The following is a 12,933-nucleotide window of genomic DNA, read 5'->3' on the forward strand; positions in this document are numbered from 1 at the left end:
GGGAAACCAAGGAAAATAGGCTTGGGAAAAGTATGAAAAGATGAGAGCAGATATGTAAACAGGAATATAATTGTGCATATTCTTGAAGGTAAAGACAAGAAGTTTGAATTTTACATGAAAGACAGGAGGAAACAAATGAAGGAGTTAAAAGAGAAGTACATGATTGGAAGGACAGATGAGAAAATATTTTTGCAGCAGCAATTTTAAGATACTTTAAGATACAGAGAGCAAAGTTTGAAGAAGGAAGGCCAAAGTTGGAAGAAGAGTAGCTATCTGCAAGAGTGAAGATAATAAAGCAGCTAGGAGGTGTATTATGCTTTTATAACATCTTGTGTGTTTTGGTGTAGTAGTTTTGGGGATTGGATAGCTCAAGTGATTGTAATGGGATATAGTGTCTTTCTAAATTCTGCCACATGTTTGTAGCTTGGGGCTATATGAGTGGTCGCTTAGGAGACAGGTAGGTCACGTGGGCAGTAGGAGTGTTGGTGGTCTTAAGACTGAATTTTACCCTAAAATAAAATTTGCCATTACATTTCTCATTATATTAACTTATTTTACTTTCTTGATTATACACTAACATTTTAAGAAAGACCTTCTGACTATAGTATTCCTCCTGAGTCATTGCATTTTCTTAAAGACCTTTATTTTTATAAATTTGTTCCCTATTTTGTACATTTTTCTCTTTTTTTCATGTTGATTGAATGTTGTCTTACTGTGACATACTTCTGAAACACTGTTTCCGATTTTGTCTTGAACTTCTCTGATTATTGGGATAGTTGATAATTCTGCTATATACTGGAATGTATATATTGTTTGCAGTTGTGTACTCAGTTTTGTATTTCCATTATATTGACTGACGTAGATTGCATTTTTATGGTCAGGGATACATATCATACATATACATACCATGTAAATACTCTATATATTGCTCCTTTCCTAAAAGGTCCCAAAATTCCAGGGAATCTCTCCTGAAATTCTTTTTCCATGTGGGCGTCATCAACTCCTGAGGGTGAGAGGTCTACCCAACCAGATTCTACTGCTTTCAGAATGCTCCATGAGCTGATGGTTCACTCCAGGTTGCAGAGATTATTCAGCATTGAAGAAATGCCACTGTCCATTACAGAGTCAGACAGAGCCTCCCTCATCTTCTGCTCAGTTGTCAGAGGTGAGAGCCCACAAAGAGCACTCATCACACAGTGACTGGAGATGCAAACCTTCATACTCAGCACTAAATAGGTCCAGCAAAGGAAGCAGCTAAAGGCCAAGAATGGTTCCACCAACGCTTTGGCAGTAAGAGGCCACCATAAGACCCTCACTCAACTTCTGAATGCCACTAATGAGGCTGGTATCGATGACCCTGGACTTAATTTTTTTTTTTAATGTCAGGGACAAGGAGTTATTGGCAGTTCAGGTGGCACTGGAAAAATGGCATCATGTCCTGGAAGAAGCTTGATTCGCAGCCCAAATTCTCAAGGACCACATGAACCTAGAGTACCTCCAGTCAGCCAGCTCCCCCAATCAATGTCAGATCCACTGGTATCTCCTTTTTTGCCCAATTTGTCCTTTTGTTGTAATCTATCACTCAGGGGCTAGAAATGAGAAAGTAGATCCCCTGTCCTTCAAAGAGGAGGACCTTGAGCCTGGCAAGGAACTTCCCTCCACAATCTTTAAAGGGTCCAACTTTGTCAGTGGCTCAGTTGACAGCAATCTAATGTCATCCATCCATCCATTCTCAGCTGCCCCATGACTCCTTTGTTACCATGATCTGCCAGACCTGGATAACATAGATGCCCAGTCGGGCTCTTAACTCAGACTGCAGGATCACCTCTATCACAAGGATTGTATTTATATTCTGGCAGGTCAGCCTTGAGTCCAGTTCCTGAAACTATGTCATGACATGCTGCTCACTTGTTACTTTGGCAAATCCAAGATGCGGGACCTGATGATATTGCAGAGTTTCTGGTGGCCTGGCCTACAGGTATGCACCAAGGAGTATGTAAGGGCTTGTGATCTTTGGTCGTGAACCAAGAGCCCATGCTCAAAACCGCGTGGCCATCTCCAGCCTTTGCCCATTCCCCCTCTAGCCTGGCCTAATTAATATATAGACTTTATTTTGAAGTTGCCTTGCTATCATGAGTGCACAGTGATTCTAGTTGTGGTCGATCTCCCAAGCCAAACAGCACATTTTGTTCCATGCCACTGCATCCCTTCTGCCCCAGAAACAGCACACCTTTTTCTGTAGAATATCTTCCACAACTGTGGGCTACCAATTGGCATCATGTCAGACTGATGCCCTCTGTTTTTGGTGGAAGAGAATCCCTCTCTTAGTCTTCCTTCCACCTGCAGACTAATGGGCAAACAGAATGAGTCAACCAGATTCTAGAACAGTACCTATGTTGTTTCTTGAATTTCCAAAAGGGATGCCTGTTTTTCTCTGCTCCACTATGTGGAATTCACCTATAAATATGCAACCCATGCCTCAACCCAACAAAGTCCATTCTTGGCAACCTACATTTTCTTTCCTGGGTTTGATCCTGATGTACCCACAAATGCCTCAGTACATGCAGCTGCAGACTGGGCTGTCCACCTGGTCCAAGTACACCCAAAGCTCAAGGAGCAATTGAAATACACAAAGGAAACTTACAAACATCATGCTGACCAGGGTAGTTGGACTTCCCCCAGCCTAGCCGTGGGGTACAATGTCTGGCTGTCTACCTGGAACCTCACATTGGCCCGCCTGTCAGCCAACTCAATCACCAGTACCTGGGCCCATTCATAATCTTGGAATAAGTTGGTCCTGTAGCCTTCAAGCTGCAAATACCCGCTTAGCTCAAGATCCATCTGGTATTTCACATTTCCCTCCCTAAGCACAAACCTGAGAATATGTTCCAGCCCACCACCAGCACCAATAACCATTTGAGGACAAGAAGAATATTTAGACCGACAATGCCTTGACTCCCGGTGAGTTCAGGGAAAATTCCTGTACCTGGTGGACTGGGAGAGCTGCAGGGTAAACGACCAATCTTGGGAACTGGTTGAAAACATTCACATCCTGGACCTGCTGCAGAACTTCCACGGGGCTCACCCTGAGAAACCAGGCCCTAGACCTGCTAGGAGGCACCCTGATGCTGGGAGAGGTAGTGTCAGGAATGACGGGCTGCAGCTGGGCCCGGGATCAGCTAGCTAACTGCAGCCGAGACCCTAATTGGCTAGATCACCTGATTGGCTGGGGGGAATTGCCATGACTGCTCTTAAGTCTAGCAGTGTAATTGGCCATTGGCTGGTCTATGCTTATGCCCACAGCAGTGATTGTTCCTCTGCCTGCCTTTTTCCGACCGCTAGACCTGACCCTTCTACACCCTGATCCGTGACAGTAGCAGGACCTTAGAATAGACTTGTTCACATCTGACCTGAACAAGAAGCATCACAGATTCAGCTCCTGTACTGCTAAATGGAAGAGATTCCCTATCTGGGTTATAGAGAAGCAGCAAACCCCTCTAGGAGCTCCATTTGCTGCCATCCTTGACTATCTGCTCACTTTAGAGCATTCAGATCGCTTCAGTAGAGTACACTATTGGCTGTCTCCACTTATCACCTGTTTGTGGAAGGGCATATTGTCTTCTCCCATCCAACCATGCCTAGGTTTCTCAATGGGCTTGATCAAGGCTTCCTGACAATGAGAGAGACCCCATGCTCCTGGTACCTCAACATTGTTTTAACAAATTTGATGGATCCTCCCTTCATACCCGTGGTGTCCTATTCTTTGTACAGTCCGTCTGTGAAGACAGTCTTTATAAGTGGCCATTACCTTAACCAGAATAGCAGAGATTCAAGCCCTTATGGTGCCTCCATACACAGTATTCCACAAGGACAAAGTGGCTGAGACGTCACTTACCTAAAGTGGTTTCTGACTTTCATCTTAAAGACATGATTCACCTACATGTCTTCTTTCCCAAGCATCAGACTACTGGGGGAGAAACCAAATTTTATACCTTGGACATTGTCCAGTGTCTCTCATATTACCTGGACAGAAAGAAGCTGTTCAGGAATTTTTCTGGACTGTTCCTATCCTTTGCTGACAGAGTATAGGAGCAACCTATCTCCACTCCAAGATTATCAAAATGGGTTTTGGAACATGTTGAGGTACTACTAGGTGGGCCTTTTAGACCTGCCTTGGCAGGTTAGGACTAATTTCACCAGAAGCTAGGCAGCCTCTGGTGCATCACTGCAAGGGATCCCAATTTCACAGATTTTTAAAGTTGCTATCTGGAGTTCAGTTCACACCTTCACACAGCATTACTCCTTGGTAAGGGGCTCCAGGTCAAATGCCTTCTTTGGTCGAATTGTCCTGAAGTAATTATTCTGGTAGACTTACCTCCAGGACATGAGTTAGTGCTTGTCAGTCACCAGATGTGGAATACATATGAACAGTTATTGTAAGAACTAACAGTTACTTACCCTACAATAACTATGGTTCTTTGAGATGTTTTGTCCACATGTATTCCTCAACCCCCGTGCTCCTTCCTGCTACTATTGAGTCATTGTCAATTTATATCCTTTAAGAATGGGACTGGGTGGGCAAACTTTTTGTCCTGAAGGCCACATCTGGGTATGGAAATTGTATGATGGGCCATGAATGCTCATGAAATTGGGGGTTGGGGTGCGGGCTCTGGGGTGGGGCTGGGGATGAAGGGTTTGGGGAGCAGGAGGGTACTCCGGGCTGGGACCTGAAGGGTTTGGAGGAAGGGAGAGGGATTGAGGTCGGGGCAGGGGGTTGGGGCACAGGGAGGAGGGGGCGAGGGTGTGGGTTATGGGAGGCGCTTACCTCAATCGGTTCCCAGAAGCAGTGCCATGTCCACCCTCCAGCTCTGACATGGAGGCACAGCGGCACAGCCAGGCAGCTCAGCACGCTGCCCCATCCACATGCACCGCCCCCGCAGCTCCTGGAAGCAGCATCATGTTCCCCCTCCAGCTTCTACATGGAGGCGTGGTGCCCCATCTGCAGGCGCCGCTCCTGCAGCTCCCATTGGCCGCGGTTCCTGACCAATGGGAGCTGCAGAACCGGTGCTTGGGGTGGGGACAGCGTGCAGAGCCCCCTGGCTGTTGCTATGCGTAGGAGGTGGGACATGCTGCTGCTTCCGGGAGCCATGCAGAGCCACAGCACGCGCAGAGCGGGACAAGCCTTCGACCCTGCTCCGCAGCTGGAGCACCCGAGCAGGGCAAGCCCCGACTCTGCTCCCCGGCGGGAGCTTGAGGGCCTGATTAAAAGGTCTGATGGGCCAGATGTGGACTGCGGGCCGTAGTTTGCCCACACTTAGTATAGGAACTAGAGAACGCCGGTGGCTGACCTGCCCCTTTAAGCCTGTGGCTATGGGGTGCTAGAGGGTGCAGCCCCAACAAACACTGCTTTTTAGAAAGTTTCCAGTCTCATGTGCATGGGGCACATATGCACTAAAAGTGGAATACATGTGAACAACACATCTCAAAGATCCAGTTACTATAGTGTAAATAACTGTTCTATTTACAAATTTGAAACAAAGATTAAATTTAAACTACTAGAACCCTTTTGACAAAAATGATCTCTGTTTTCGTGGTAGCATCAGGCAGCAGGATGGAATAGTGAGAAAGCACACAGAAGTAGAAAAGCAGACTTTGTTTGAGCTGCCTCTGTGCTAACTGCATTGACAGGCTCCAGGATCCCAGCATTTAGCATGCAAACTGTAAAAAGTGGTGTGGCAAACAATAATTTAGATATCTTTCCTAATATTTTTTCTGCCTGTCCATTGGTGAAAGATATGACGGAGAGTAACCTGCCAAGTGTGCTCCAATCTAGGTTACTATACCAGATAGCCATATGTTTGAAACTCTCATCAGATAATCAGATACTTCCTTTTCTAATGTTGATTTTATAAAATAGATTGGAACATCACTAATCTGCACAAAAAATCAGAGAAGATTAGGGTTGGAAGAGACCTCAGGAAGTTATCTAGTCCAACCCCCTACTCAAAGCAGGACCAACCCCAATTAAATCATCCCAGCCAGGGCTTTGTCAAGCTGGGCCTTAAAAACCTCTAAGGATGGAGATTCCGTCAGCTCCCTAGGTAACCCATTCCAGTGCTTCACCACCCTCCTAGTGAGATAGTTTTTCCTGATATCCAACCTAGACCTCCCCCACTGCAACTTGAGACCATTGCTCCTTGTTCTGTCATCTGCCACCACTGAGAACAGCCAAGCTCCATCCTCTTTGGAACCCCCCTTCAGGTAGTTGAAGGCTCCTATTAAATATCCCCCCTCCCCCCGCCACTTTTCTTTTCTGCAGAATAAATAAGCCCAGTTCCCTCAGCCTCTAAGTCCTGTGCCCCAGCCTCCTAATAATTTTCACTGCCCTCTGCTGGACTCTCTCCAATTTGTCCACATCTTTTCTGTAGTGCGGGGCCTAAAACTGGACACAATACTCCAGATATGGCCTCACCAGTGCCGAATAGAGGGGAATAATCACTTCCCTCGATCTGCTGGCAATGCTCCCACTAATGCAGCTCAATATCTCATTAGTCTTCTTTGCAACAAGGGATCACTGTTGACTCTCATCCAGCTTCTTGTCCACTGTAACCCCAGGTCCTTTTCTGCAGAACTGCCACTTAGCCAGTCTGACCCCAGCCTGTAGCAGTGCGTGGGATTCTTCCGACCTAAGTGCAGGACTCTGTACTTGTCCTTGTTGAGCCTCATCAGATTTCTTTTGGCCCAATCCTCCAATTTGTCTAGGTCACTCTGGACCCTATCCCTATCCTCCAGCATATGTACCTCTCCCCACAGCTTAGTGTCATCCATGAACTTGCTGAGGGTGCAATCCATCCCATCATCCAGATCATTAATGAAGATGTTAAACAAAACTGGCCCCAGGACCGACCTCTGGCACCCTCTGCTTGATACCGGCTGCCAACTAGACATCGAGCTGTTGATCACTACCCATTGTGCCTGACGATCTAGCCAGCTTTCTGTCCACCTTATAGTTTATCCAATCCATATGTCTTTAACTTGCTGGCAAGAATACCGTGGGAGACTGTATCAAAAACTTTGCTAAAGTCAAGGTATATCACATCCTCCGCTTTCCCCATATCCACTGAGCCATTGGTGGAATCTTCTCACAACTCATCAAAGATTTAGTAGCAGATTCTGCACTGATGTATTTCATTAGTTTCACAAAATATTCTTTACATTTATTAAGTTTACTGTTAATTGTAGTTATAATTAGGTAAAGCTAAATATCTGTTGACAAAAATATCGGAAGAGAGTATTTTTAAAATTTGTTCGCTTGCTAGTTTTCAAAACTGACTTACATTTGCAATGGGTCTCTTTGTCACTAGTGCAAATTAGCAAGGTTCTGTTGCATTAGTTTGGTTGTTATAATATTCCATGGGATTTTAATTCTTCGTAATAGAAGAGGCATGTGTTACCTAACAACATTTGAAGTTCTAAGACTTTTTCTTCACCGCAAAAATGGTGGTTTTTTTACATCAAGATAGGTAACTTGAGATAGTCATCTCTGTAAAATCCTAGTGCAGAAAAGCACTATAATTTTTACCTCAGTATAGTTATTCAAGGTCACCCCAGGTGTGGGGTATAGGATTGATCTCTTTGAAGGTCCTGCGGTACCCTGAATTTTCTGTTGCTGTACTTCCTGAATAGGTAGTAAGTGTCTAAATACTAGTGTTGTGCCATCATAATGGAGACTTGTGTACGTGTGTTAGCTGTACTTAGAATTTTAAATTGCTAATAGCTTTTAAGTTTATATTGTAATGTTTGCTTGTATTCAAGGGACTTCTTCCAAATGTGCATCTTGAGGACTCCCATTAATTTATTTGGAAAGGTGCTTAGGTTATCATGAAATGTCTTATTACAGGGGCCTTAACACTTGACTCTGAGATTTTTAATTTTTTAGCAAGCTGTATTTTGATATATCTGTATAAATAATATTTTACAGTTAACATCACTGTATTTTCCACTGAATGCATCCAGTGAAGTGAGCTGTAGCTCATGAAAGCTTATGCTCAAATAAATTTGTTAGTCTCTAAGGTGCCACAAGTACTCCTTTTCTTATCACTTTACTATTCACCTTGGCATGGTGACTAAACCAATAGACAGGGAGGCAGGGAGGCCCAGTTCCTTAAAGATACTTAGGTGTAGCTCCTCTTAATACAGACCCTTAGCCCATAGACAGCCTGCTGCCCAGTAGAATTTTCAGCCAAGGTACAGGGTTAAGGCAGCAGCTGAGCAGTAGGTTTGAAAATGTCAGTGGCACCTAAATTATAGACTTGGGTGCCTAAAGAGGGATTGAGGCACCTAAATACCTTGTACGGATTAGGGCCAATGTGCCTAAATGATAAATAGATCTGAACCATTGATTCTTGGAAGAATATGATTTAAAAAAACTGCAGTGATTAACTGAAGCAAATGGAGATCAAGTGACTTAACCAAGATCAGACAGACACACAAAACAACACCTCCCTGAAAATCAGACACTATCTTCAAAATCTTTTTTCGGTGAGCAAATGGCAGCACCCCTTCTTACAAAACACTGTAAAATACTACTACAAACCTATTTTCCTGAAGATATTGGAAAATGCCTCAAACCTGCGGGAAAACGAAGGGTTTGGAGAATCTGCATCAGCCAGCATGCTGGCTCCCTTGATAATGAAAGATGCTGGCTTTGGTAAGTATGGAGAGAGAATTTTTCGTTGTGTGACTTTATCAGGTGTACAGATTAGTTAGGTTGTACTGAAATAACATTTGATTTAACCACTAAAAATAGCTTTAAATCTGTATTAAAAGGAGATTCAAGACTCTGAGGTTGTACATTTTTCTCAAAAGGGGCATATATTTACTTCATATTTTATTTCCATATTCACTTTTTAGGAGAAATCTTCTTCATTCCTATATCGTTTTAGCTTATGCCTCCCATTATTCTCCACAAGCCTCATGACCATCATTTCTATTAAACGCAAACAAGTGTGGCTTTCATGTCAATTTGCCTGAATAATTCCTGTGAAATATCTATTATTTTATCTTGTCCATTCCATTAAAATCAAGATAGCACTCATATGACACTTGCTCAGTCCTCATACTAATCACTGGTTTGTGTTCACCTTTTCTTCTCTGATTTCCCACCCCATCCTCACAAGCTACTGGAACTCCCCTGCCGCCAGTCACATTTACAAGAGTTACTGAACTGTGGTTCCTGCCAGACTGGCTCTGGAATTTGCAAAGGTTTCTAGCACTGTTGTTCTATCCCTTTGTCTGGTTTTAGAAAGGATGCCTGAAATCCAGTGCATTCTCTGTCTCTCTCTGCCTTATTTTGTTTTTCTTCTTAAAACATGATAAAGTAATGAGTCCTGATTATTAACAGGCCTGCTAGACTTAAAATACGTTCCCTTATTCACTTAAATAGAAGGGCTGGCTCTTCAGCAAATCAACATCTATTTCTTGAAGTTTATGGAGCTATGCCAGTTTAAATCACTTGAGAATCTTACTTGATGGCTGCCTTTAATAGACTGCCATACCAACTGCCCTTGCATGAATTCTTAAGCTATGACAAGAGCTTGCACAAAATTCTGTTTTGACTTGCAGCCCATTCAACCCCATTGATTGCAGTAGGATTACATGGGAGGTAAGGCTCAATAGATTTTTGGTTCCTTATTGCTTGAGCATTTAGTTTCAGAAGAGATCCTCTGTGTATATATAAAGTCTGCTGCAGTTTCCACAGTATGCATCTGATGAAGTGAGCTGTAGCTCACGAAAGCTCATGCTCAAATAAATTGGTTAGTCTCTAAGGTGCCACAAGTACTCCATTTCTTTTTGGTCAAGAAAGGGAAGCCATCACACTGACTTTCCTCCTTCAGTCTCCAAGCAGCTAGCCTCAGGTTAGAGTTGTAACATAAAACACAGATACAGTGTGTATTTCCTTGAAAATATAGCAGGAAGGTCTTTTTGGTAGCTAAAAACTAATACTAAAGTGGTTTGGTGAGTTATAACTGTGCTATATCAAAATTTCATGTAAACTAATTGAATGCAAATGGGAATTTCCAGCATAATTAATTTTATATGTATGGTATAGCTAAACATGCTACTCTAATGCAGTAGCAGGTGGATAACTGATCTTTGAAATTGCAAACAGTAGATAACGATAGACCTAAAATTATATGGCTGTAATTAGAATAATACAATCCTTTAGCTAACTTGGAGTCATGTTTATGTAAAGAAGACATAGTGACTTTTAAATAACTCTGCTCATAAATCTTTAAGAACTATGATGCCATACGGTACGCATCACTGCATGAAACGAAAAGATAAAAACTGTTATCTGCTAATGTTTCTAAAGCTTTTTATATGCATCAAAATTCATAGTAATATTTTTGGATGGAATAAAGTCATGTAGGTCCATTTGTCTAACCGGCTATTGTTCTTTATGCTATAGTGGTGATTGCCTCTGAGTGCCTGCCTTTTTAATATCTTCACAGTAACAACCTTTACTGCTGTTCTTAATAATCTGTTCCTCAAAGCTTTTTTCCTAAAGATTTCCCAGTACTCACTGGGATTAACTTCTTCTGAAATGCTACATCTTTAGTTTTTGCTTATATTTACATTCAGATGTACACATCTCATTCAACTAAAATATAGCTCATAAAGGGATTATTCAGAATAGCTGATTAAAAACAAATAAATGTAGAGGGAAGAATCTTCCTGTACATGTCAAATAAACCCTTTGTGATCTTTTAAGAAATGTTTCAGGCTACTACTTTCTGGCCAAAATTGAGCATACTAATGAAGAGGGAAATCTAGCTTCATCTCCCTGGCCACCAGAGTTACCGCTAGTAGAACAACTCATACAAGAGGGCCAAGGGCTTGATTTGGATGGAATGCACACCCCCCCTGTGAAGCTTCAGCTTTGTAAAGGATCCTGATGAATTAGCATGGGTAACAGAATGGATCCACAGTTTTGTGACTCAGCTGGTCCTCTGCCGCCCCCCCACCCCCGGCCAATTGAAGTCTTTGGGGCTGTGGAGGGATTACTTCAGTCATGTGTTAAAGTAATCTCTGTGAAATGGCTTCCTTCCCCCATATGAGTCTCATGGACAATACCTTGTATAGAGTTGACCGCTTGGAATGGACAAAGTCCTGAATTTTGACCCATTGTGCATAAGAAACTATTTTTGCCATTGTAATCTAGGGCTCTGTGACACAAACAAAGCAATAAAGTTAAAGTATATTCAAAAATAGCCGCAAATTTCCATGTTTCCATAGTGCTTCCAATTTGGGGCTTGGCCTGTCCTGGCCTGGCAAGTGAATAGCTAGGAGAGGAAATCACATCTAGATCTCTCTCCTGACAGCAACTTAGTCAGCCTCTAGTGCTAAACTTATTTAATTTTAGTAAGATGTGATCAAAATTTCTTTGTGTACTATTTCAGAATTTGATAATGTATGATTTAGAAACATAGCTAGAAGCCTTAAACTGCATGTAGATTGGAAAGTTACAGCTGTATGCATTTTATTATTATTTTACTGGGAATGTTATGCTAAGTGTTTTGGTATGTTTGTGTTTTAGGAACTAGAACAATATAAGAGAAATGCCTCTAAATCCTGGAAAGAAATGGAGTTTGAATCTTGATTGAGATAAGTGTTTAGCTCTCACACTGATTTTAATTTTATGTCTTGTACATGTTAAGATCAATCATCATTTTTAGTATTATACAAAGTAATTGAAACTGGTGTTTTATACAACTGGAAAAATATGTAATACCAAATTGCAAACATACAATAAACAGTTAATATAGCATGATTGCATTTATTATTAAATTATAAAAAACTTAGTACATGAATTTAACTATTAATTTATAACATCATGTGAATTGAAGGTGTTTTCTGGTGAGAAAATAAACCTGGATCCTCAGACTCAAGTAGATTTTGGAAAATTTAAAAAAGATTATTCACATAGATGGGTTTAAATATGAAGAACAGGACTCTTAAGGCTATATGTTTTGTTGGTTTTTTTTAAGTTCCTACATAAAATAGACATTTAAGGGCATAAACAGATTATTGCAAGCCTAGAGCTGTACCTGTGTACACAAAATATAATGTGTACAGAGTCAGATGTTTCCCAGTTTGCAGATACATATTTTACATACTAATTAACCCATTAATTGATAAGTGCTATAAGAGAGAGACTTTCACACAAGCTGCCTGATATAATGTAGTTAAAACCAGGTTCTGTTAATCTTGTATAGGAGAACATTCCCAAAGACTATACCCATTCTGCATAGAGCTATGTTGTGGCTCCTGCTCACCAATAAGATTGAGTACTGTTATGATTTCTGGACAATGAGAACCGTTCTGCTACCCATCCTGGAAGTGATAGTTTGTTATGGTTGTCAAGTTTAATGCTCTAATTTAATGAAGGTGTTACACTATCAGTAAATATAAGTCCCCACCCCTTCATACACACATTGTGGGATATTTGTGTGCATTAATAAAAGGAAATTTAAATTAATGGTAGAAAATTATTCCTAATGTTCAGTGTCATAGTCTTCTAGTGCAATTAGAAAAGATGGAAATGTCATTGATAGAGAAAGTCAAACTTAGCATAAACCAGTACAGCTCAGCCTTTTGTCCATCAGCAGGATGAAATATTTTGAGAACCAAGCAATAGACTATTGAGGTACTGAGACAAGAGGTGGCCTATGAGCAGTATGTCATCTTACCACGAAAATGGACAGATGAACCACTGGGCTAGAGCACATAAGAAAATTCCTTGGTGAACTATCCTGAACTGGAAAGGGACTGGGCAGGATGATCTAACATGAATTTTTCCTTCTCTGAATGTTATAGTTTATTATGTGTAACATATTTGGTCACAGGTGCTGAGCAATTTCAGAGCTCAAA

The 12,933-nt window shown here is 41.8% G+C and overlaps 1 protein-coding gene across 2 annotated transcripts in view; it reads left to right on the forward strand.

Annotated features, from left to right (window-relative positions):
• Window positions 1-12,933, forward strand: part of DYNC2LI1 (dynein cytoplasmic 2 light intermediate chain 1) — a 111,176-nt gene that overhangs the window by 48,306 nt on the left and 49,937 nt on the right. Inside the window, exon 13 of one of the 2 annotated variants that reach the window (XM_077811969.1) lies at window positions 11,600-11,828. The exons of the other annotated variant lie outside the window; for it this stretch is intronic. Within the exon in view, the coding sequence (XP_077668095.1) occupies window positions 11,600-11,662 (63 nt within the window). The 3' untranslated portion in view covers window positions 11,663-11,828. Of the gene's footprint in view, window positions 1-11,599; window positions 11,829-12,933 lie in introns of those variants that run through there. 2 annotated transcript variants of the gene reach the window in all.

Source organism: Eretmochelys imbricata, chromosome 3, assembly GCF_965152235.1.
Source record: "Eretmochelys imbricata isolate rEreImb1 chromosome 3, rEreImb1.hap1, whole genome shotgun sequence".
Taxonomy (NCBI): Eukaryota; Metazoa; Chordata; order Testudines; family Cheloniidae; genus Eretmochelys; species Eretmochelys imbricata.